The 24,345-nt window shown below is 45.3% G+C and overlaps 1 protein-coding gene across 12 annotated transcripts in view; it reads left to right on the top strand.

Moving 5' to 3' along the window:
* Positions 1-24,345, top strand: part of LOC148835130 (calcium/calmodulin-dependent protein kinase type II subunit gamma) — a 107,802-nt gene that overhangs the window by 70,036 nt on the left and 13,421 nt on the right. For 4 of the 12 annotated variants that reach the window (XM_088917053.1, XM_088917048.1, XM_088917049.1 and 1 more), the window contains exons 10-17: positions 1,543-1,665; positions 2,045-2,128; positions 3,032-3,074; positions 4,706-4,771; positions 11,269-11,309; positions 20,107-20,181; positions 22,413-22,457; positions 24,004-24,049. In XM_088917053.1, coding sequence (XP_088773179.1) covers positions 1,543-1,665; positions 2,045-2,128; positions 3,032-3,074; positions 4,706-4,771; positions 11,269-11,309; positions 20,107-20,181; positions 22,413-22,457; positions 24,004-24,049 — 523 coding nt within the window. The remainder of the gene's footprint in view (positions 1-1,542; positions 1,666-2,044; positions 2,129-3,031; positions 3,075-4,705; positions 4,772-11,268; positions 11,310-20,106; positions 20,182-22,412; positions 22,458-24,003; positions 24,050-24,345) is intronic. The other 8 variants (XM_088917055.1, XM_088917051.1, XM_088917047.1 and 5 more) reach the window with 3 other exon arrangements.

Raw genomic sequence — 24,345 nt, 5'->3', positions numbered from 1 at the left:
AAAGGGGCAAGATTGACGCCCTCGTTAATTTTTAATTGGCCACAATTGAGAGCTGTGCTGTTGCTATTGATCCTGTCAGGGCTGGAGACGCATTGCGGACGAGGGGGAGTGGTGTGTGTTTGTGGTGGGGGGATGTTGGGCTGTGTTCCTCCCTGAATTTTATAGACTGGGACACCTAGGCTGTTGCTTGTAACTTAAGTAGTTAGATTTGAATTCTTTTTGCACTTCACTTAAGGTCCCTGGCTTTCAGCATTTTCCCTGACGGTGTGAGATTGGGATTTTGCAGTTGTTATGCTGCTGAACTGCCTTGTAAGATGGACCAAGGCTCAAGTTTAAATTTGCCAGCTGAAGAAAGACCCTGTGTGTGCTCAGGAGACCTGTACGTTGGTATCTGGCCAGTCAGAAACGGGAATTCACTTCCATGTTGCATAATGAAAGCCTGCCCAGTGTTTACGCTTATTGCCTTTGTCCTGTTGGCAATTTTTGGTAAAAAGCTTAACAGGACAGCAAGAACATTTGTGTGAAACAGGGATCTTGCATGCCTGTGTGAGCGTGTGTCGGTGATGTGTCTGCGTGTGCGTGTTGCTGTTAGCCATTGTATCTGTTGTGTGTGTAACTGTTCCATTTATTCACTGGAATAAATGTCACTAGAAAACCTAACTAATCGTTTTCAAGGGACAGGTTCTGCATGGAAGAACAAAGAGCTGTTTTCTTCCCTGTCCTCTGACAACCCTGATTAAATTGCTCTCTGCAGGAGGGTGCATTGATCTGGGCCTCTCGCAGCAGGCCTGCTGCTGTCTCTCTGTGGGAGGAAGGGGCAGAGTGCTCTTAGTGTGGATTTGAAGGCGTATCTCAAAGCCCCCATGCTGGGCGCACACCCCTCCAGGGAGGTCAGAGCAGGAGCGCTGGAGTTCTCTCTCTGTCAGGATCTTCTCATGACTTGGCGTGATGCCCCACATTGTGCCTCTGGACCAACAATTCCAGGAAGGAGATTTTAAAGCCGAAAAAAACTCCTTTCTGCCTTGTTTCAGACAGATCCTATTTGTTGTTTCTATGAAGAGACAGAACTTTCCTTTCTAGAAAGCACAATCTTTTCTTTGTACCCCTTTTCTAAATGTATGTAAATCATACAGTATTGTTTAAAAACCTGCAAGAATTCCTGCAGCTTCCTGTAGAAACTGGTTTGGCAGGGTTCCATTTCAGTGGTGGGGACTTGGTTAAATGGGATTGTGGTTCTTCCATGGAATCCTTACATCTCGACAGATCAGTGTTGCTGAACACAAAGGCCTCTTTCTGTACCTGACTTATACAGCTGACTGGGGGACGGTGGTAGTCCTATTGAAAATGTGGTAGGTATCTGGTACAAGCTATACGCAAAGTTGAAAAACACCCTTGGTTCTTTGACAAATGGCCGAATGAGATTCATAAGCAAAGAAACAAGACTCTCAAGCTGAACAGCCTCCTGCCCTTTGTAACCTATTTTATGTTATTTTTGAAAGCCTGAGCTGTGTGTTCCTTATTCTGTCTCTCTCTCGATCCCAGTTTCCCTCTCCAGAGTGGGACACTGTCACCCCTGAGGCCAAGAACCTCATCAATCAGATGCTGACCATCAACCCAGCCAAGAGGATCACTGCTGACCAGGCTCTCAAGCACCCCTGGGTCTGCGTATGTACTCTCTCCCTTTCAGACTTTCACCCGCTCTCAGTTGCTTCTCTGTTTGTATGGACAATGCCGCCCTCTACTGTGAGACTTCTGACTGCAGAACCGGAGCCCTATCAGTGGACATCCCCCCATGGGCTGTGCAGAAACTAGTCATAACAAGAAAGCAAGCACAGCACAGTCCTTGGAAATAACTAGGTTATGGATCCCTCTTGACATTGGAAATGTTTTTGTCTGAATTTATGTCGAATGAGGCTATTAGCTGTTTTCAGGAATGTATGGTGACATTAGCATGGAGGAGTCCAGCCCCTGCAGTCCTCCCCAGTTAGCATGAGTCCTCCCACTCTGCCTCATGCATTACTTGTCTTCTTTCTCTCTCCTTCAGCAACGTTCTACCGTGGCATCCATGATGCACCGCCAGGAGACAGTGGAGTGTCTGCGCAAGTTCAATGCCAGAAGAAAACTCAAGGTAGCCTGGCCTGTCATCTATTTCTACAGAGTTCGTCTTTCCCTCTTCCTCCCCATCCACGCCTGGGTTCCTACAGATTCTCCTGTTCTTTTGGAGGGCAACACAAACACTGCGTTTTCTGATAATTCATGCAGGCCCTGAAGCAGATGCTCGTGCAGCAAGGTGTTTATACCACAAATGTGCAGGGTCTGCTGTAGTGACATTTGCTGTACAGTAATGCCTGCTACAAGTTAATCCACTGATTTGCAAATACATTGCAGTTCTGTGGACGCCAAGATTCAGTTTCTTTTTCCCAGTGCTTTGCATCAATGTAGATCCAATGATGAAGTCATAAAGTAGAGCAGACAACAAGCACTCATGAACCTGTCGTGTGTTGTCGATACTGTTCACAGTCTAATGCACTGTTTATATTGCCATGAGGTCTTCAGAAATCTGCACCTGTACAGTGCATAGGCAGAAGTGTAACCATTTATTGTAAAATACCTTTAATTCCGCACTAAATATTACACTTGAAGCAACAGCAGAACCTTTCACTAAAGAGCATCTTTCATCGTATGCACTGTTACAGAATTAAAGAAAAGATTAAATGTACCAAATACTTCTTATATGACTGTGTAGACAGTGTTCTGGGACTGTCAAATCACACCCACCCTTTTTTATATTAATTCTCATGCGGAAAATTGATTGGTCATCCATTGATTTACTATATGGTGCACTTTTCAGGAGCACGTACCCCACGCTTACAGCTGTGTTCCCCTTGCTTGACATGCTGGGGAGGCTGAGCCTTTGTTGCCACTGTGTGTGCCAGCTCACATCGAGTTAGAAGTGTCCGTGGGCAGGGCTATTATGCTGTAACTGTGCAACAGCGGCTCAGACAGAATAACACCAGTCTCTCTATTTCAGGGAGCAATCCTCACCACCATGCTGGTCTCCCGAAATTTCTCAGGTGAGTTCTTGGGAGGATCTGTGTTGCTTACGTAAGAGATGAACGTCTGCTGTTCATTCCCACCTCCTGGTGGGATGAAGGATTCTTCTCCACTTCTCCACAATTCAAGCGAAAAGGATGGACTCTTTCTGTGGTTTTGTTTGAGGGGTAGAAGGTTTGTTGAACAGAAAGTACTGAGCATGGACATAACCACCCTTTATTCTCCCCATCTTGAGGGAATTATAGCTCCTCAGAGGGCAGCCTGAATCGGAGTGTGGGAGACGGAACTATATATTCTGCTTAATGGCACAGGAATCAAATAAAGGTTGCAAACAAGAGATGGCCATTCTGACCATCTTGCTCGTTTGGTTGCAAGTAGCTTATCGATCCAAGAAATCCACTGATTAAAAGGTCTTGCAGCTGAGAGTTATTTAATGGTTTGTTGGAATGAAAGATTGCGTCCGCTCAGCCTAGCCTGAGCAGAGCTGTCCTCACCCCTTCTCCACTGAGGCACTCTCAGACTCATGGTAGGATAGTGACCTCTGCTGTGGGAACTGGGTACTGCAATACCACCCTTGTAAGAAGACACTCCACAACACATTTGGCCTGGACGCTGCCTCTGCACTGAGGATCTCTGATTGTTGTTTTGTTTTTACTATTGGTAAAAATGGTACTTCTTCTGGATTGTGTATGAAGGGATCTTGTAAGTTCTCATGTAAAGGAACGAGATTTCCCTAGTCTTGGTTTCAGCATTGTAGCTATGTGTGTGGTTTTGTAGTTTGACCTCTTGCTGTAGTGCTTTAGGGGTGTATCCTGCACTGAATGAGCTTTCCCTCAGGTGATGATTACACTAGGATCCCTATGATACTGCAACAGTTTCCAAATGGTTGCACAGGGCACTGAGACCAGTATCTAGAATTGGGCTTCAGGGAATGGAGACACAGACCAAAAAAGAAAATACACTGAACCCCATCTGTGTAGTCCAGACTGGACAGCCTTACCCCTTTTACCTTCCTCTGTAGTCCACTGTACTGGGTTTCTATTGCAGGTTCTGTTCTATTACAAATTGATCAAACTATTGTAAAACTTATAGAAATATAGTTTTAGAAGGCCTACCTTATTTCTATATTTCTATATAGTTATAGAAATATCTAATGCAAATCACAGGAAATTGCAGGGGCGTGGTAATACTTGAATTACTGCATCAGTTTACCATGGTAAAAGATTGTGGGGGGGTGACCATCTGGACTTTGTCAGGCCTCTTCATCAAGAACCGTTACAAACCAAACAAGCTGTTCTGCCCATCGTGTCCCTTTGCTCTGTCTGTAGTGCTCCCCCATCTCCATGTCTGTAGGGCCCCCCCATTACACTCAGCTGTTTTTCTGTTACAGTAATTGATGTCCTTCTTGTGCCATGTTTCTGGCTCTGTGAAAGAAAGCATGCCATGGCCTCTGGTCAGTATTTCTTGCTTGCAGTGTGAAACTGCTCTCAGGAAGCCAGAGTCCAGGTGTGTTAAGCCTCTGAGCTTCCCATAGGAGCTCGGGAGAAGGCTGATCAGACAGCAAGCTCCCAGTTTGTAAGGGAGGCTGCTGCAGCCATACACTGTCCGTGTCCAATGGCTCCTCCCAACTCTGCGCCTTTCTGTCCACTAGTGGGCCGGCAGAGCACCGGCCCTGCTGCTGCCGCCACCACCAGCACTGCCGCGCTGGCGGAGCAAGGTACGTCCCCACAGCGGGGGGGGGGGGGGGACCCCAGCCCCCCACTCGTCCCAGCCAGCATGTCGCCTGGGAGCCTGCCCTGCAGTCACACTGGCACGCATGCACGCTCTGACACAATTGCTCACACACACACGGCTGCTTGCCCCCATGATTCTCCATTCGTTCACCCGCTTGCAGGCGGCAGTCAGACTTCCAGAGTCTGATCCGCTGCAGGCTCATCTATAAGCTGCACTGGTGAGGCTAAAAACTGTCAATTATAGTTGTGCAGTACCCATTGCCGCCTGGTGACCTGTGTACAAGAACCTGCAATTTGTTGTGAAATAGTACGAACTGCCGTGCAGCGGGAGTCTGATTGCCTTGGCACCTTCCATCGCCCCCCTGTGCCCCCCCAGCCTCTGGTGTCCCATGCAGACGCCAGGCTAGCAGGGCACAATGATCTTTGCGCAGTGCCAGACTGTCAGCTTGTAAGACACCCAAAGGCCACTGTTATAGTGAAAGACTAGAGTGCAAGATCGCAAATTAGCTCTGTGTGTTCCTCTTCAGCTGGTGGATTTCATCAGTGAGCTAGACTCGGGTGTCCTCTGTCAACATAATACGTCGTTCATTCAAACCTTTTACAGTTCATGTGACCATCTCATCTGGCCTGCTAGTAAATACGGCAGGGTCTGTGGTAAACTCACCTGTGTCACAGAAAAGCAAGACCAGAGAATAACATACAAAAGCATTTAAATCTCTTGAGATAACTAATGCCTTCCAGTTATAAGAAAATGCTCCATCCAGTAAATTGTTCTGCTTTATAGCCTGGGGTTTAACAATTTAACAAAACACATTAAACATCAGTCAGATCAGATTAATGCTTAAACCTATCATTTATCTTCTTGAACAGCATCTGTGCTTAATTTGTAGTAGTATATTATACATGTAAATGCATATTAAAGAGAGGGATCTTCAGGGCATCATTGTAGACAGTAGAGTATTGAGAAACACTAAAACACTGCTCAGGTGAGTAGTCCCAGCACTCTCTTCTCGCTCACTGTGACTTTGATAATAAGTTAATGATCAATTGTTTTATCTTCAAATGCTCTAAACAGTAGTTTTTTAGTTCTGTAATAAGGAGTGTTAATCAGTTCAAGGTGCTGGTTTCTTTTATATTATTGCTGTTCTTTGGTTCTGAATTTGTGCTTAGTTATCTTTTCTATTTGGCCAAAAGAAAGCTTTTGTTAACCCTACATTTGCATAACCTAGACCTTGATGACCTTATATTGACAGAGATCTCTTATTTCTGAGTGTAGTCACCCAAGTACATTATGACAGAGGGGCAGGAATATCTTTGAATATGATCCTATCTGCCCTTTTAAGTAGAATGCATCTTTGAAAACTGTGAAGCACACATTTTAGTAATAGCTACCAAAAGTATGCTAGTAAAGTCCTACAGCTTCTCTTACAGATTTTGTGCCTTGGTACACTGCTGTAAAGAAAGCCATTAGCTATCTCCTTCTGAGTCTGGAGCCTGTAATCAGTCTTAGCTCTCCCACAGGCAAAGGGCTATGCTCTGTTCTCTGGGCCACACCACTGTTCGGGCTGTCCTCTTCTCGCCCCCTGGTATTTCCCCCAGTGCCTCTGCAGAGGTAGTAGTGATTGGAGACAGGGTACATCTCTTGCCGACTACACTACAGTCTTCACAGGTACCGGGCGAGTCTTAAGGTGCGTTGTGGTGCGGTCAGCAATAAATGCAAAGGCCAACCAACAAACCCTAGCCAGCCCTGGGTTAAAGATGGGCAGAGCCAGCCCCAGCTGACTGATGGCATAAGCCTAGGCTTGATTTGGGGACATGTGTGCAAAGAGTTCAGCCTGGACTCTGGTACAAGCACCATGGTTCTGTTTCCTTAGCTCTAAAATTTAAAGTTAAAAAGTCGTGTAAATTCAGTATCACTTGTACTCACTGGTATTAACGACGCATTCATTCATGAACACCACCACCACAACACCTATTTAATGGAGAGGGATGTACAGATTTACATTCAAACTCAACCATCCCTCCACCAGGTGAAGAAGCTGATTTAATACCATCCCACACTGCATTCAATTGGAAAACCACAAAAACAGCAAGCAAGCAAGCATGCGCTGTCAGATTGCATGGAAATCAGATGCATTTTGGGTTCCACCATTTTTCTGTGGTTGCTGATCTGTCCTGCTTGCTAGTTTCATCTAGAACGAACGTCATTGACAGCTTGTGTCCTGTGATGGCTGGAGAGAGGCGCATGCAGTCCCTCAGGTCCCTCTGCTGGCTGGTAGAAACTGGGGAGCAGCTCTTGTAGTAGCTGAGGGTAGAGGCCATCTGCACAGGCCTTGCAGGTCCAACACCCACAACAGGACCCTCTTAACCACTGCGTTCTTGACCACTGGAGGTCCAGGCTGCTGGTGTGACCATGTACTTACATGCATTTGCTTTGGAAAATTGTGCTTACTAATGTATTTTGCTTTCACAGTGGTTTTCTGTGGCTTTTATTATGAGGGCACTGTGGTACTGTAACAAACCACCATGACTTGCAATAATAAAGTAAGGGTAGAATTGCAGGGCCTTACAAAAACTCAAGATGGAAGATCATGGTCTAAGAGTAATCTAGTGTATTAACTCAGTAAACAAAAATACTGATGATGTTATGGTAGTAACTGGCCATGCAGGTTGCCCGTATGAAACGTTCCTCAAGGGATCTGTCCTTGCCTTCAGAGTTCCCAGTCTGACTCAGACTGACCTCTGGGCTCTACAAGGGAATAATGTCAAGAAGTTAGTAGGTTTAAGAAGAGCCAAGCTTGTTCCCCTGGGGTTCCCACAGTAGATGATAAAAGAGTTGTTGAAATGAAAGTAGAATCGAAGATGAGTTTATTTTTATCAATACTTACATATGGTATTGACTGTATGAACTCATTGGTGAGATGACACCTCTCTAAAAGGAAGAAGGGGTTGTGGAATATGACCAGTCTTCCAGCTGCAGTTTAAAATGAGGCAGGTAACACTGGAAGCTGGTCGGAGAAATGAGAACTAGACTCCCTCACAGGCAGCTATGAAAATGAAGAAAGTAAGGTTGCTGAATGCCTCCAGTCAGTATTTTGCATATCCTCCCACTGCAAATATAACAGCTTTTTATTTAAGTGGGTTTGTATATAATCATCACATACATGGTCTTGTTTTTTGGTGTTTTCAGGCAGCTCAGGCAAGCTGTTTTAAGGTGTTACAAATGTTGCTCTCTTCTTCTGCTCTGGTGGATGCCTGTAGTCTCTCCAGGCTTTCAGAATCTCAGGCCATGATAACATGACTTGTCTAGCTGTGAGAATTTTTTTTTTTACAAATAATCATGCTGTTGCCTAGCACAATGAGATCTTCTTTCCAAAAGACAGGCTCTCCTAGGTCAGTTTGTAGCAGTAGATGCTTCCCTGAGCTTTAAAGAAGCAATGTGTGCATCTTTGCTACTGTAGTTTTGCAAGATTAAAGAGTTGCAATATTAAAAAGTAAAATGTAGCTTCACTGAGTTGGCCACATCATGTCTGTGATGGCTGTTTAAAGGCAACCCAAGAAGGTTAGAATACTTTCCTACATTTGATTATTTTATTACTGGGTAGTTTAATCCTTAGTCCTGGCTAGCCCTGACTCTTAACATCTATGATAAAAAGAGCCCCTTGTTGATACCTTTATTGCTGACTTCCAAATGCTGTGTCCATTTCCTTTAGGTCCACCCATTCACTACATCAGAGTGTACAGATCCCCGGCACTCTACAGTAGAGTTGGTCTCTGTGGAGAAGGACTCTTTCAGAATTAGGCCCTGACCTTGAGCATTTAAAGGACTATCAATACTCATCATCAGCCCACTTTGTCTTCATACCTGGTCAATAGGCTCAAATTACAATTGGTCTTTTCATTTGTCAGATTCCTTTGTCCAAGGCACAAATCACTTGCACTACTATGTGTATACAACAGAAGCAGAACAATTGCAGTCCTGGATAATGCAATTTGTTCCATTATGCGTCTTCAAGTATTGGCTATGCTCTGTTCATTCTGCAGTGAAACCTTCATAGGCAGAAGAGTGAAAGTGAGCTGTTCACGTCACAGCAGTCACAGAGCCCAGCCCTGTTCTGTAATGAGCAGCCTGGTGAAGAAAGACTTTGAGCACCGGCACAGCAGCGGCGTCTGAAAGCTCTGCCTTGTGGATCTCGCATGGCCAGATGTTGATGCTCATGCACAAGACTGTTATTTCCAACACATGTGCAGAAATGTTGGAAAACCAGCTAATTCTGTTTTTATTTGGGGGACAGGTGATTTTTATTTCTGTGGGACACTTAGATCCAATTTTCAGCCCCTTGTACTGGCAGACAATGGGGAACGTGAGAAATGCTCTCCATTCACAGGTTTACACACTGCTGGTCCTGCAACAGTGTCCTAGTTCGTATTGGTTGGAGGAGGCGTACAGCTCTCACCAGTGACACTGCAGGCTCAGAGGTTCTCACTTCTAGTAGTAGAAGCAGTAGTTGAGCAGTTCTGCTCGAGCAGCCCCAGTTCTGCTCAAGGTCAGTGGACGTTTGGACTGCAGGGCTCAGAGGGCTGCAGAGTTTCAGGCAAGCGCTTTTACACTTGAGACCTTGCATCTTTTCGCTTTTTAAGAATTATTTTCTTCCAGTTTGCATGCACACTTTGTTGCTCTTTGTATGGTTCTGTAGTTCCTGCTGGTTCAGGGTGATAAGATTCTTTTGATAAGATAAGATAAGTCTGCTCAATGTCTGAGCCTTTTCAGATTTTTACAGGTTGCAGTAGTATTTTCTCCAAATGCTAGATATTGTGTTGCGTGCCTTTTACTGACAGTTGGCTAAAATATGGTGCTTATTTACTTTTTTGTACACCTTCTTTTGATCTTTTGAAATACCTGAAAGTGATCAACCCATCATGGTCAGTTTATGAGAAATTACAAGTAAACAAAGGATTTTCAATCTGGTATGGCGCATATAGGGCAGAACTAGTTGTGGTCAGTGTCCCATGCCCTCTGCTGTCCCCTGTCCTCTGTGCTTTTCACTAGCGGAGCTGATTTAGGAGCGCTGTTGGAAGAGATGGTTGTCTCCCTTTTGTGTGAGTCTAATAAATGGTGCACCCTGGGAGCTGTAGTTTCAGTAGTGAAAGTTGCATGTTGAAGCCTTTGATATATAACCCAAACATACTGCCCTCCACTTCATTCTAACTGCAGCATGCACCACACGGGAGAGTTTTGATTGCATCCTTGTAAAGATTTCTTTTTAACTAAGTGTTATAAATCTTGCTTTTTATTTTTCCTGCTTTTCTCTCCTTTTTTTCTGTGGAAGGTAAGGATCTCTCAGATCTCACGCTGGTATTTTCTGTTCCCCTTACCATGCTATAGTGAGTTTTACTCCCAATCCACCCAGCTCAGAGTAGTTTTTTCCTGAGGTTTTACATCCCAGTGCAGGGCAGGATCCCATCTGGGCTTCTGCTGGACCAACCAGTCAATCTGTTGAAACCACCAGTGTGGGTGGTGAGAATTGGTCTGTTAATACTGTAATCCTGCTGTGAACCTCAAATGTTGAAAAAGATGTTCCTATTTATTTTCTGTTGAAATGCATTGGGTGATGGCAATGTTTTTAATAAACATTCATCGTTTATTCACCCAGTTCTTTTTTGTCAATTGACGGAGGCAAGGCTGATCACTCAGTGGTGTGTGACAGCTCTCTACACACAAAGCAGTGTTTCTTATCGAGCTAGAATGATTTTCTAACAGCTGTCTCTTCTTCTGACATTGGAGTCAAGGTTCAGAGAGCTCTAGATGAAGGATCTGTTGATAGATGTCATATCTCACCATATTTTGACCCACACGTTCTGATCTCCCATGCTGTGATCTAGTGATGTCACATGATTTAGAATGCTTTTTAAGCTTCCTGGTGGCTCGTGATTGCCTGTTATTCACTGCTCTTTACTCTTAAGAATGCAACGTGCTCTGTCCTTCAGATGTGGAGTTCCGTCCGTCTCCTTGGACAGCTGTAATTCTATGGACCTGTGTGAGCTGGCGTTTTTGTAGTGAGAGCAGGCCTCATGGCAGTGTGCCAGAACAATGCGGCACTGTTGTCTGTGATGTCCCTGCTCTTTGACAGAAACCCTTCGGCCTGGAGGACAAGAGCGAATCTCTCCAAGAAGGTGCAGCGGAGTCTGCATCATCGATAACAGTCCACGCTGTCCCACTTTTCCGACAAGCGCCCCCCCGACTAAAACAGTTAGCTTTCTTAGAAATACAGCAAATTCCCATGTTTGGATGCAGGCAAAATAACCTGTTTTGATTTTGAGTGACGTACATTCTTAGCCGAGTCTGTGTGCCTGACTAATATCCCAATTAAATCTGTAAAGGGAAAACATGAAACAGCAGGGGAGTCGCATGTGCTATGTGTGTGTGTGATGTGATTTCTCCCACACTAAAACTCTTTATCTTTTTCTTTTTATCTTACAGCAGCCAAAAGTTTACTAAACAAAAAATCAGATGGAGTGAAGGTAAGGGATTTTGAGGAAAGTGCTTTGTGTAACTCACTCTGTCTCTTCTCTTTGGTCTTTCCTGCCTCAGGTTTCTCTGCATCTTCTTAGCTGTAATGTCTTTCTGAGGAATCTGCCCTAACTGAAGGGCATGGGGAGTGCTGGCCAGCTGGCTGGATGAGCACTTTTCAGATCCCTCTGCCTGCTGTCACAAAGGATTGATTCACATGAAACAAGTTGACCTGTGACCCTCGGCGTATTGTATCAGTAAACCTGGCTTAATAGTTTAGTCCACTACACGCACTTTTGATAATGAATGCAGAGCTTTGTTGATTTAATTCAAACTGTAATCAGCGAAAGTCTTCTCTGTTGCCTTAAATTGCCCTGGATTAGAGCCTTGTCCTCATGGCAAAAGGGCATGAGAACGATGAAGCCCAGCCTTGTCATTCCAGTTGTAGGCTGTGCACACAGGATCAGGTTGCTCAGGATGTCAGAGATGGAGGAGATCACAATGTGCTGGTGCAGAGGAGCGTTTTCAGCCTTGATTTGCATGCTATACTGCCATTGAGAGGAGTAACATGTCTTTTGTAGGGAAGGCTGAAACTATGGACCAAGTAATTGTGCAGATATTTCAAGTTAACAATGCAGGGGCAGAGTGCATCACTGCTGTGTCAGCAGGATGGCAAGAGTTTCAGATAATGTATGTTTTAAAGGGGATGTATAGTTACTGCAAAACTGTGAACATTTTGTGCCTTTAAATACACAAATGACATGACGTTGTAGTGCAGTTTGCACACTGGGAGGTATAAATATAAACACAAAAAATGAGTAAAGGTTTTTTTATGATTTCTCTTTTTGCTGCTTTGTTTGGGGTCTGATGTAGTCTTTGCACCCAGAGCAGACCTTCCTGTTAATCAGCTGGCAAGTTTGGTAACCCCTACAAGACTTCTGATTGGTCACGGGATTCTGTAAAACACGGATACCATGACTGCAGGTGTCTGTGTAATCCGAGCTGTCGCCAAAATGAGCAATTTGCAGCTCTCTGTGGGATAGCGCTGAATAATCTAGACCGGCGCAGAGTTTCCTGGCACCTTCTGTTGTCACCTTTCTCCATTTTCCCAAAATGTGTGACTGAATAGCTCAGCATGCAGGATAATTACGGAAAGGAGAGAAATGATGCAAAATCATTTCATCTGTTGATTTTCCCCAGCGACGTGCCTTGGTATCCCATACTAGGGCTTTGTAACAGGGTGTCAGGATTTCAGGTAGTACACTTCCCTGGGCTTGCAGACCCACAGGAGGTACCCCTGAGCTTAGGGACAGTCTCCAGGGTGCCTTGTACTGCGCACACACTGGCGTGACTCTGACTTGTATTCTCACCAGAAGTGGATTTAGGACTGTGTACTTTATCTGTAGGAATTAATACTTGCTCAGTTGCTGTGGACGTGCTCTCCAAGTCCTGAGAAAGCCAACTGTGCCAGAAGACAGTATTAAGAACTGACAAAAGCTGGCTCTTAACTTCCTGATTCTCACAGCGAGAGTTCTTAACTCCTCTGTCTGGCCAGCAAAAACAAAGTTTAACTACAACTTTGTTGTAGTTTACAGTTTAACTCCAGACTGTCTGCACTGCATGTTCCTACCACACTTATCTCCGAAGCAGAGGAGAAAATTAGTTAATTCTGAAATCACATCTGTGCTCTTTGTCGTCTCACTACTGGGATGATGTATTGTTAAGAAACTACAGCACTTTTTTTTTCCAAGTGCACTGTTAATCTATTTTGAATGTTATTCATATATTGTATATACCAATAGCATTTAAGTCTGTTTCTGCAATATGGGCATGTTCTAGGTCTTCCTGAAAAGCATTAGCCAGTGTAAACCACTCTGGTTTGTTTCTTGGGTTTCTTATTTTCAAGGATAAGTCGTGAGCTCGTTGTAATCAAGATTCTGTTGGTTTTGTTTGTAAGGCGCCCCCTTCCCCTTCTCTTCGTACTTCATTCGTCTCTCTCAAAGTACTTGTCCTTGCTTTTTTTCCTTTCTGTGAACTCTTCTAACCAGCAGCTGTGTTTTTCTGTTTTCTTTTGTTATTTCTTTTTATTTTCCTATTCTTTCTTCCTTCTGTTGTGATCTGTTCAGAAAAGGAAGTCCAGTTCCAGTGTGTATTTAATGGTGAGCTCTGTTTGGTGTCTCTTGGTGAGATGAAGTGGTTTGTGGGGTGTCGGGTCGTGTGTGTGGGGGGGTGGGGGTGGGGCTGTCTTGTTGTTGGAAATTCATCGACTCCTGGTTCATCTGACATCTCCACACCCCCCCCTCCCTGCCACCTGGCCCACACAGACATGTCCACCTCATGTGCCCTCATTGTTGCAGCGTTCACTGCTTCGTCAGTCTCTGTTACTCATCAGTCTCTGTGCTACTGCTAGGCCAAGTGCTCCTGCCCGGCCCCCCCACACCAGATAGCTGGTGTCGTATGTGCCCAGGGGCAGCCCACCGACGCTAAACCATTTCTATTGAAGCAGTTCAAATCTGTCACCCCTTTTTTCAGTTCTAAAGATGTTTTCAATACATCTTTAACTTCTCTGTAGAAATGAAGCACAAAACCTCCCCCTTGAGGAAAATCCAAATGAATGCACAGCACGCAAGAGGTTAGCATAGCCCTTTTCAAACCTGACACTCAAAAGACAGGATTAAATCAGTGAATTGTCCTCAGAAGGCCCCCAGCTTCATTCCTGGATCCTGCCTGGCGACAGCAGAAGGAAATGCTGGCTGTTGGCTTTGGCTGTGAGAAGGTCAGCTGATTCCTGTTGCCATAGCGATGGCAGTGCGGCTCATGACAGCAGGCTTGGCCTAGCGACAGGGGAGGGGAATTGCGATGTTTTTCTTTTTTACTTTGTTTATTGATTACATTTTAATTTTCTAATTTTGCAAGAGCTGTCTCATATTTCTTTTAGTTCTTTCCCCCCCTCGGTTTCCTGCCAAGACTCATGAGCAGTGATGCTTCAGACAAGAGAAAAAAACAGATAAACAGAAATGACGACAGATGCAAAGGTGTTGCACAGCTGTTACAGGGTGTCTTAGAACACACATCAGAAAGACTCCTTGAGTTCTTTGTTGACTCTCTGTCCAGACCTTTTCTGGGATGTGTCTTGATTACACCTGGTTGAAGTGCCATCTTAGGTCAGGCTAGGACACAACATGCATGTCCATCACTCCCCACACACAGCCCATCTCCAAGCCTCACCTGGACTGGCCTGCGGCCCCTCCTTCACTGCCCTGGTACAGCTGCTCCCACCTGCCTAACCCCCTTTGAAAGCTCCAGAGCTGCAGCAGCGCTGCCCATCTGAGAACGACTTCACTAAACACCGAAAATCCCTCAGGATTGCAGGGATGGAAAGAGGATCCCCCTTGCCCACCAGTGTGAGCCATTCCAGGTTTATACCGGCTGCAGCTTCCTGTGTCAAAGTTCACACCCCATGCTGGGTGTTTTAAAGAAATTGTGTGAGATTTGACAGGTTAAAATACCTGAACCAGACAGCCACTCTGCTTAATCAGTACAATCCCTGTGACTGGAAATTCCTGGAATGGATCAAACTGGTGTTCAACAGGAATCTTGTTCCAATCCTTGTATTTCTGCCTTTTTTATGAGCTTCATACTATGGGATTTTGAAGCTATATTTTTTTTTTACATACCTGTATGTGTGTACATTTTTGCATGGGTGCAAGACCACTGTCGGAGGGCTCAAAGAGGGCCGAGTGGAGAAGGAGGCGATTGTCGTGTGGCGCATTCACCCCACCATGTGCACTCGAAGAAGCAGTGCTGTGCTCGCTCTGTGCCCAACCGTGCTCCAGCTTTTACTGTATTCATACACGGCGTTTGTGCCCATGTGCCACCTGACCACAATACAGTTCCTCCCAGTCCCTCTTTTCCTGCACACTTCCTTCGGATGAGTCATAAAACCAAGGGCTGTGACTCTCTGTGGTCATGAAAAATCCCAGAGTGCTTCTTGAAAAGACTAGGGGTGTTACCCCGGCCAAATTTCCCATTGGGCCTTTACTAATATGACCTCCTAGTAATCCCCATCTATGAACTGGATTCATCACTCTGTTCTCCTCCCCACTGATAGCTGATGTGTGGTGAGTGTACTGGTGCACTACTAGCATGTGCTCAATACAGCAGTGTGTGGGGATTGTGTGGAAACAGTAGTAACAGGGACACCCTGTTATTACATGGTCCGCATTTTAACTGTAACAAGTGAGCGAATGTTAATGAAACTCAAGTAGGTGAGAACAGTGTAAGAGTTACTGAAGGGCAGAGATGAGGGACCGACGTGTGCAGGTCCTGGTCTCTGGACTTTCAGTTCTCCACTGAGGGGTCAAGACGGAGAATGAGGGGGGACAGGGAGAGACTGGAGGGTGCAGTGTGGTTGAGAGAGCAGTGGGTGAGAAAGAAGGTTAAGGAGAGCAATGGGGTTACAGTTTAATTTTGTATAATTTTAATTGTCAGGAAAATGAATTTTTCCTGTTTTTTGGAGAACATGGCGATGGTCAGTAGAAAAATAATACTTGTTTAGAAGGCTGAAAAGATGTTACAGAAAAGAAGGCTGCTGCCCACTAGAGCTCCACCGCTACATTTCTATCCAGGAATGAAGTAAGATTAAGGTTATTTTAATCTGATTTCAAAAAGTGCTCTGATCCCCTACAGTACATACACGTACAGTATATTCAGAAATGACACGGCATTTATTGTATTTATCAAAATACAGTATAACCTGTAGTGTTTTCAGCGTGTGGGTCCACAGCACTGCGGAGAGACTCCAGCTCTCTGGGGGAGAGTGTTGGCTCAGGTTAAAGCTTGCTGTGGAAAGCAGGCACCTGGCCCATTTCCTCAGATCTCCGCACCTGGATCCTGCAGCCAGCCTCTGCTGTTGTAGATGGGATTTATAGTGCGCGGAGCTTGTGGAGATGTGGACAGCACTGTGCAGCTGGATGGCTGAAATGCTTTATATCTGCGCTGCAGTACTGCCTGTGCTAATACAGTATTAATAAAGAACGGTTTGCATTAGTTATTTTTTTGTTTTGCTAGAAATAAGGGTTTTGAAAAGGCTATTGAGAAACATTTTTCTTCTCTGCAGCTCATTTGCTTTGGCACTATTGAGACTTTGAGGCTTAATGACAATTTCAAATACCGCACTGCTGCTGAAACAGGACTAAAGGTGAAATAGTGTTTTTTAAAAGACCACTGAGATCTTGAGTTGATTATTACATGAACCCTTAACGGGATTAACCCTTTCCTCTTTATAGTTCTGTGTTGTTCCTGTGGGAGTAGACTAATGACAAACAGCACATGGTGTGCATACCTGAGTGATATGAGCCTTGGGTGTGTGAGTTTTATTAGCAGAAGAGATGCATCTCAAAATACTCTGCACTCAGTCAGCAGGACTCCCCCAATACTGGTAGCCCACCCAGTATTTATATACCTCCACCTGCTATAGGTCCATCTGCCCACTGGGGTTCTCTCACATGCCCACACCTTCAGCTCTCCTGCGGTAACAACACCCCACAGCGGCCATGTCCACCTGCATACACACTGCCTCACCCCACACAGAGAGTCAGGGTTAGTATCGGTCACAGAGCTGTGTTCTGCAGTCACCGACCATGGTAGCACATCTGCACCCTGGTCAGGCAGGCCTCCTGAGGCTCCAGCTGCTGGCCCGTCTGAGTTGAGTCCAGTGGAGGCCCTTGCAGTGAAAATATCAAGTGGACATTTCCAGGATTCTTTGAAAGAGCCATTCATACAGCACACCTCTTATTTCCTCCACGGGTTTATCCCTTTCACAGTTATCCAGGTTACAACTCTTCAGTGTTTTTATGGCTAGTAACCTGCAAGCCTGTACAAGAAGCCTGTTATTGTACAGTTATAACACCATCCACACATCACACACACATGCGTTTGTTTCTCATTGTGCATTTGCTTTCTCGTGAGCCTACCGAGCAGTTTCTGTGGTTCTTGTGCCCTCTGGTGGGTACCTCACCCTGAAAGTTTTTCTGTAGTTTGTAAGAAATCAGCTCTGAGGTGAAGCCAGTGAACATCTAGTGTTAGTGTCAGGTGGCGTGGGATTGCCCTCTGTCATCTCCTGGCCACCTACAGAGGTGCTTCAGGGCTGTGATACCTGTGTGAGTAGTTCGCTTTGCACAATATGTCACTTCTGAATGTTGTGAAACACCAGAGCGGCTCTTTGCGAAGGTGGCTCTGGTTTTCCTGTCCTGTTATTATTGGGGTCTGCATTTTCAAGACAAGCTTGTAGAAGAAACAACTTGCCTTTTCTGTATCTTTTATGTAAATTTTAGCCATGTAATTTGTCTTGGGAAGAGCACCATTGACTGCAAGGCATTTTGAATAGTTTTCACCTGGTAACACATATGAGCCTTTTTTCTGTGTTGCAGGGGTTATCGCTTAATAGTTCTTTACTGACTGTCTCTGTTATAGGTTGCTCTGGCATGCGTTGTTTTGTACAAACACGCTGATGATTGATTATTGGGTGAAATTTTTACAGTTAGTTGCTCAATTCAAGTCATGAGTCATCCCAGCTAATTTTCAACTTACACTGTAGATTTCTCACCCACAGCAGGTATTACTATTTAATTGCAGTCAGAGTTTTAAAACAAACAGGTAAAATGTAGCTGAAAGGGAAAGTAAGGCTAAGCATGCTTGAAATCATTCAGAAGTAAAAATAACAAGCAAAGGAGTGCAATCATGGAAAAAAGGAGAAAGAAAGTCCTAAGCTTGTATAAGGACTTAAAGAGCAGGGCGAGGAAGAAGAGCTTCCGTGAGAAATTATGTTCACGTTGTGAAGCTCAGATTGAGTCTTGGTGTTAATGGAATTTCTCATACAGTATATCGTAGCAGGTTATCAAGCTTCAGAAACAACTTAAATCACCTGTCAAAAAGTTTAAAGTTAAATGTTTGCATTTCAGTGCTTTGAGCAATATAGTTTAAATACAACCTTGATTTGAGAAATTGTCCCTATCCCTGTCCTTTACTTGGAGAAATTAGATTTCAGTGTTGAAATTCTATTTACATTTTGATGCTTTTTACAATAAAAATGCTTTTATGTGTAATGTCATTGTATTTATATATAAATATAAAGGTATATGTTTTAAGGACATAATAAATATCATGGTCATATTCTTATGGGAGAAATAGCAGTTCTTACAATCCCTAACTCCACCATTGTATTTGCATGTTTTCTAATATAGTATATTCTATATGTATTCTAATATTGTGAGTTCTAAGGGAGGAGTGGAAGGAGGGGAAAATTCCCTCCTATATGGTGTTTCACTTTATGCCTTTCAGTCACTAACCCAGACGTATAACAGACCTCCTGTATTCAGTTGATTAGCTGTTGTGTTTAGTTTCGCAGGGTTGTCTTACAAAGCCAGTAGCCTAAGACACGTGGACAGCTCGAAACAGCCTTGTTCAAGGATGGCGTGATAGCAGAATATCTCAGTGTTCTTGATTTCTCCTTTTAGCCGGCAGTCATTATCAACCCTACAACTCACAACTGACAGCACACTGATGCTCAGCAGGTGTGGGTCTGGCCAGTACCTGGATGGGAGAGCTCCTGGGAAAAACTAAGGTTGCTGCTGGAAGTGGTGTTACTTGGGCCAGTAGGGGGCACTCATCCTGCAGTCTGTGTGGTCTTAATGCCCCAGTATAGTGACGGGGACACTATACTTTAAAATGTCCTACGGATAAGATGTAAAACCGAGGTCCTTACTCTCTGTGGTTCTTAACAACCCCAGGGCGTTTCTCGAAAAGAGTAAGGGTGTTTTCGAGAAAAGTGCAATCTAAATGTAAGGGAAAAAAATTTAAGAAATAGTTATGTAGGGTCTTCACCTGCTATACTCTTGTCAGCTGTGTGAAACAGGTATTGTCCCCTGATGAGACCAGCCTCAATGAGTTTTCAGAAACAAAATGTGACTCATAGTTGGACAATCTATTATTGTAAGCCGGTAGAAAAAACATAAATGCAAGGAACATGCTTTAAGAGTATTGTTACAGGATTGGTTAAAATTGTTCAGCTGGTGTGCAAACTCATTGAGACAACATCCTTCAACTGAAACACCAAAGGTTGTCTTAAACTGTTTTTACGCCACATTCTTTGTTTACTGTGAAATAAAGTGGCGTGCTGTTTTTTATACAGTGTCTTAACACTTCAGACAGGCGCAGAATCCCGGACTTTCTGAAAGAGAAACCCAGTCTCACAGAGACAGTCGAGACATTTTCAGTGGTGCAGCAATCTTCCAGTCACACTGGCTGCGCACACAAGCTCACACACATACACAGATGACCGCAATGATGCACGTCCTGCGCTTATTGCTCTTGGAGACCGACACGTGCTTCAGGGGCCTCCTGCTGTGAGGGACGTGCAGACATACATACACACTCACGCCACGTGTTCCTGTTTTCTGTGAGAGTCTGGCCGGCCACAGAGTTATGGTTCCAGGTCAGGGGCCTGTCTCTTGGTCCGCGGGTCCTGCTGGGTCTGAGCCAGGAGCTGAGGCGGGCGGCTGGAGCTCCAGTGACTTCTGGGAGCCAGGTGCTCCTGCTTTACCATGGTGACATCGGACCCTGTGACAAGTGTCTCTGGAATTGGGGGAGGGGGGAGAGGATGGGGGTGATTTTCTGGGAAGTTGGCAGAGGAAGAGGAGGGGATAACCTGATGACCTGGCCCCCCAGATTGGCCTGAGTGTTCTGCTCGGATCGTTTGGTTTGCATTTCTCTAAAAAAAATCATTTTGTATTTGTTTTTTTTGCCCAGCCGCAGACAAACAACAGTAAAAACAGTGTAGTAGGCGGCAGCAAAGACAGCAGCATTTCATCCTCCGCACCAATGGTATCTCATCTAAACTTGGTTTATTTCCTTGTTTTTTACTTGGCATTGTTCTGTTTTTCGTTTAGTTTTTGCTTTTTTTGTTTGTTTTCAGTTACTACCCTCTTGTTCTGTTTCGCCACCCCCCCTCCCTTCTTCCCCACCTTCGCCTCCATCTGGAAAATGTGTGATATGGACGATGTTCTGGTTCTTTAACAGACGCAACTGATTTGCATCCTGTGACCCACACCTGGTTCCCCTTTTACCGAGTCCCCATTCCAAAACCTGCTGAAATAATTTGGAGTCATAATTGGTAAAGTGCATAATTAGTAAAGTGCAGCGCTTAAACTTCAGTGTTGGTAAAGAAATTAAGGCCTGACATTCCGTGGGTTTCGATGGGACAGACGCCTTCTCGTTTTCCGAGCTCTGGCCCAGTTGTGTCCAGTCTGTTCCAGATGACCTCCCTAAATCAAGCACCCAGTTTCAGGATGAAGTCGAAGAACTGCAAGTCCATGTCACCTACCCTGGGAGGGTCTGTCTCTTTCTCGCAGCTCTCTCCTTTGTTGCTCAGAATGCAGGGACACTTCAGGCCAGACCTGGGAAAGAGAGAATACGTCTGTTTGGTCGAAAAATGTGTAGTTTCCTTTACCAGCACTGGAATCCTTGTTGGTCAAGTGAAGAGTGGGGAAAAAAGCGACGCAAAAACACAGTACTGGTCTAGCGCCTCTTTTATTGGTGTGGCAAAGTGGGAGCCAGGGCTGTCAGGAAACGGAGCTTTGCAGTTGCAGTGAAGATGCAGTCCCTCCTTTATCTATGTACAAACTACTCGGTGGTTTCCTTTTAAGATGTGATTGGCACAGTCGCAGCTCAATAGTCATTAGAAATCCTCAGGGACAAGGCATCTGAAGCACTGTAAAGGTGTGGGGTGTCCCTCTAGAAAAATAACTGGCGCTTTTAATGGGCAAGTACACAGATTTGTGTGGAATACCTCAAAGATCTCAAACTAGAAATCTTGCCGTTTCTAGGAAATGTTTCAATTCACACAGCCCTCAAAGAGTTTGTTGTAGAAAGCGATCTAGGCTTGATTGCCGGATAAGAACCCGGTCACGGGCAGCACTCCTCAGGGTGGAAGAGGAGGGGTGACGGCTTAGGCCTGGAGAGGAGGAGAATGCTTCCTGGAACAGACAGCCGGGAAGTAAAACCCCAGGAAGAAATTTCTCCTGCTTTGGCGCCCAAATTTCCGAAAAAGCATCAGTACAGAAATTAATAGAAACCAATTTGCATGGAACAGCGACTTTCTTGGCCCAAGTGTTGTGTACTTGCTCTTCGATGTGCCTCATTATGAAAGTGGTTACCCAGGGCCCTTTGCCTGAGGGAGCGCTCTCTCTTTGCGTGCTGAGGTAACGTCAGCTCCCTGTTGCGATGTGCCAGTCTTACACACAAGAAGGAAGGGGGCAAAGCAACAACACCCTCCTTCCATCCTTAAAACATCCTTTTCATCAGTATTAGGGCTTGCGTAGATCCCTTTTAGTGAGGGGGTCCTGTGTCTGAAAGTCCCAATCTGGATTACTTGCGTCTTTGGCAAAAAGGACTCCTTTCTAAGATTAAACTCTTGGGGACTGCATCTTTTTGTCTTCTCAAAACAAGCTTACTGTGCGTGGGTCTTCGCAGTGTGTGTGTGGGTGTCTAGGGAGGAGGGGGTGACAGGACAGTGCATTGTGGGTGCCTGGCTATGACGCAGTGCTGAAAGCAGGCGCTTGTGAGGAGGGAGTCTGTTGCCCTGGTGACAGCACCCTGGCTTTGCTGAGGGCCTGCCTTGGCAGTGCCAGGGTTGAAGGGGGGAGTGGGCACTGACAAGTCTGAGACCACTGCTCTCCCACAGTAAAGCCCCCCGCCCCTGCTCCCTTTATTTTCAAAGGGTTGTTTTTTAGATGTATTTTTGTAGCCTTCCCCTTTTAGCTCTTCACTTCCGTATGGACTTTTATCTTTCCCTTCTCTGCCACTTTTAAATTATTGTGCTTTTCGGCTTTGTTCTAGTGTATGCAAGCCCCAGTTCTAGAACCCTCTTCTCCCCTAATCCAGAGCCCCCTGCTGTCCATCCCTCCCTCCTCCTGTCCATGTTGTGTGTGGTCCTGGGCTCTGAAACAGCGAGCTGTGCCAGGCTGTAGGGGTTTGCTCTCAGAGTGTGTACCTGCTGGGCGCACCCCTTCTCCCTTTCTCTTCTGCTTTCTAAAACTCTGTCTTGCTTCCTCTAGGAACCACAGACCACTGTCGTGCACAACCCGGCTGATGGCATCAAGGTGAGATGCTGCTTTCATTGCAGAAAAGCACCAAGCCCATTCACAGGCCTCATGAGCTGGTTATGTCCACATTGTCAGTTTATTTGTAGTTTCTTTAGCCCAAAGGAGAATATTCAGATCCCTTCCACAGAAGGACCAGGGGACACAACACCAAGCATTAACAGGAGGAGGTCATGCTGAAGGTTGTCACATAGACCAGCAATGCAGGAATCACCGTGGGGAAAAATGGTGATAATTATATTATTCTCACGAGACAGTTCCTGAGAAATCTAGAGTCAAAGCCTTCTTGTCCAGTGTAGAACCTGCCACTCTTTCTCCATCTCCACACTAACAGAAACTGCCTTTCATTGAACACAGTGTGGGGTTTAATTACTCTTCCCAGAAAGTCAACTTGACTGACTGTTTGAAGTCTTTTGGGAAAGCCATAAAGAGCAGCTTCCCTTTGGCGTGTGATATGAGCAGGCGGTGTGGACACAAGAGTGGCCAATATCTGGACCTCCAAGACCAAAATATGAGGAATTTTACAGGAATATATAATGTACTGTATGGTCCTAAGCTATAGTTGGTTCATTTAGAGACACTTTTCAAGCTTATTTCCAGCCCAGTAACAATTGCTACACCATTTCAGCTCCAAATAAAGTCCATCTAAAATTCCCAGGCTCTTATTGCAGTGTGAATTGAATGGCCCTTTTTGACACCAAATGCACTTCATGAAATACTGAAAGTGGGAGCAATTCTTGGTGCGGTTGGGGGTGTTTGAGGCCCTGGGTGAGGTGACCTGCACACAGCTCCAGGATCAAGCAGGAGGCCTGCTGCAGTGTTATAAGGACAACTGGCTTCTGCTTAACTGGCATCTTAACAGCAGCCCTTCACTCTGGATTACTGATTGGCAGCTAGGAAGGATTGAAACATTCATCTTGGCCGATTATCGATTGACTTCAATGGAAGTTGAACTAGTTTCTGAGCTCCATAGGCTGCTTGTCTGCTAAAAAGAAATTTTAAGTTAACCCTGTCAATTCTATATTCCCATCCAGATGTGGAAAATGGTCTCTTCTGGTTTTAGCTCCAGCTGCTTTCTTAATGACAGGGTCATTTATTGTTTTGTATTTGGAAGCGTATTTGCAAATTTACTTTTAGCTCTTAAATGTCGAATGGGATCTATAATGGGTATCAACCCTGTATCAATTTCTGAGTTTTGGAAATTCCCTCATTCAGGTGTGTTACCTGAAAATAAGTGGACCACTGCAGATGGAAAGAAACACTTGTGTGCATGTCTGCTACATTATTGCTCCCTTGGTGTGCGTGCCAGTTACAGGGTCATTCCCACAGTGGGTGTGTCTGAAAGTGTCACTTCTGCTGGGGGGTGTGACTGACAGGGTCACTCCCATGATAGTTGTGTCTGATATGATGACACTGCCCTGATGTGGGTGCCTTATCCAATGTATCTCCCACAGAGGGCTGTCGTTGCTGGTACCTGTGAGCTCATGTGTGTGTCGGTGCCACAGTCGGCCAGTCTGATGAGCTTTCCTGTCTTATCTGCTTGTAGGGATCCACAGAGAGCTGCAATACAACAGAGGAGGAGGACTTGAAAGGTAGGGTTTTCACCTCAGCTGGTCTTCTGCTCCAGGTGACTGGGCCAGCACAGAGCAGGCCCGTTCTCCAAAGATACAGAGTGGCACAGGCGTGCAGCTTTGTCACAGGACTGCTGCGGTTAACCTCGAGTTGTGTCAGCTGATAAACTGGGGACCGACTGCTCCATTTCTGCCAAGGGACGGGCTGGCCAGCTGGGTTCTAAGCATGGAGTGTGCAGTCTTGGCCCGAGAGCCCCTCCCTGGTGCAGCAGATTACTGCAGAGGTAATTCCTGCTCCCAGAGAGCCCCCGTCCAGT

The sequence above is a fragment of the Atractosteus spatula genome, chromosome 5, assembly GCF_055471065.1.
Source record: "Atractosteus spatula isolate fAtrSpa1 chromosome 5, fAtrSpa1.hap1, whole genome shotgun sequence".
NCBI lineage: Eukaryota > Metazoa > Chordata > Actinopteri > Semionotiformes > Lepisosteidae > Atractosteus > Atractosteus spatula.
This window is presented reverse-complemented; position numbering and strand designations above follow the sequence as displayed.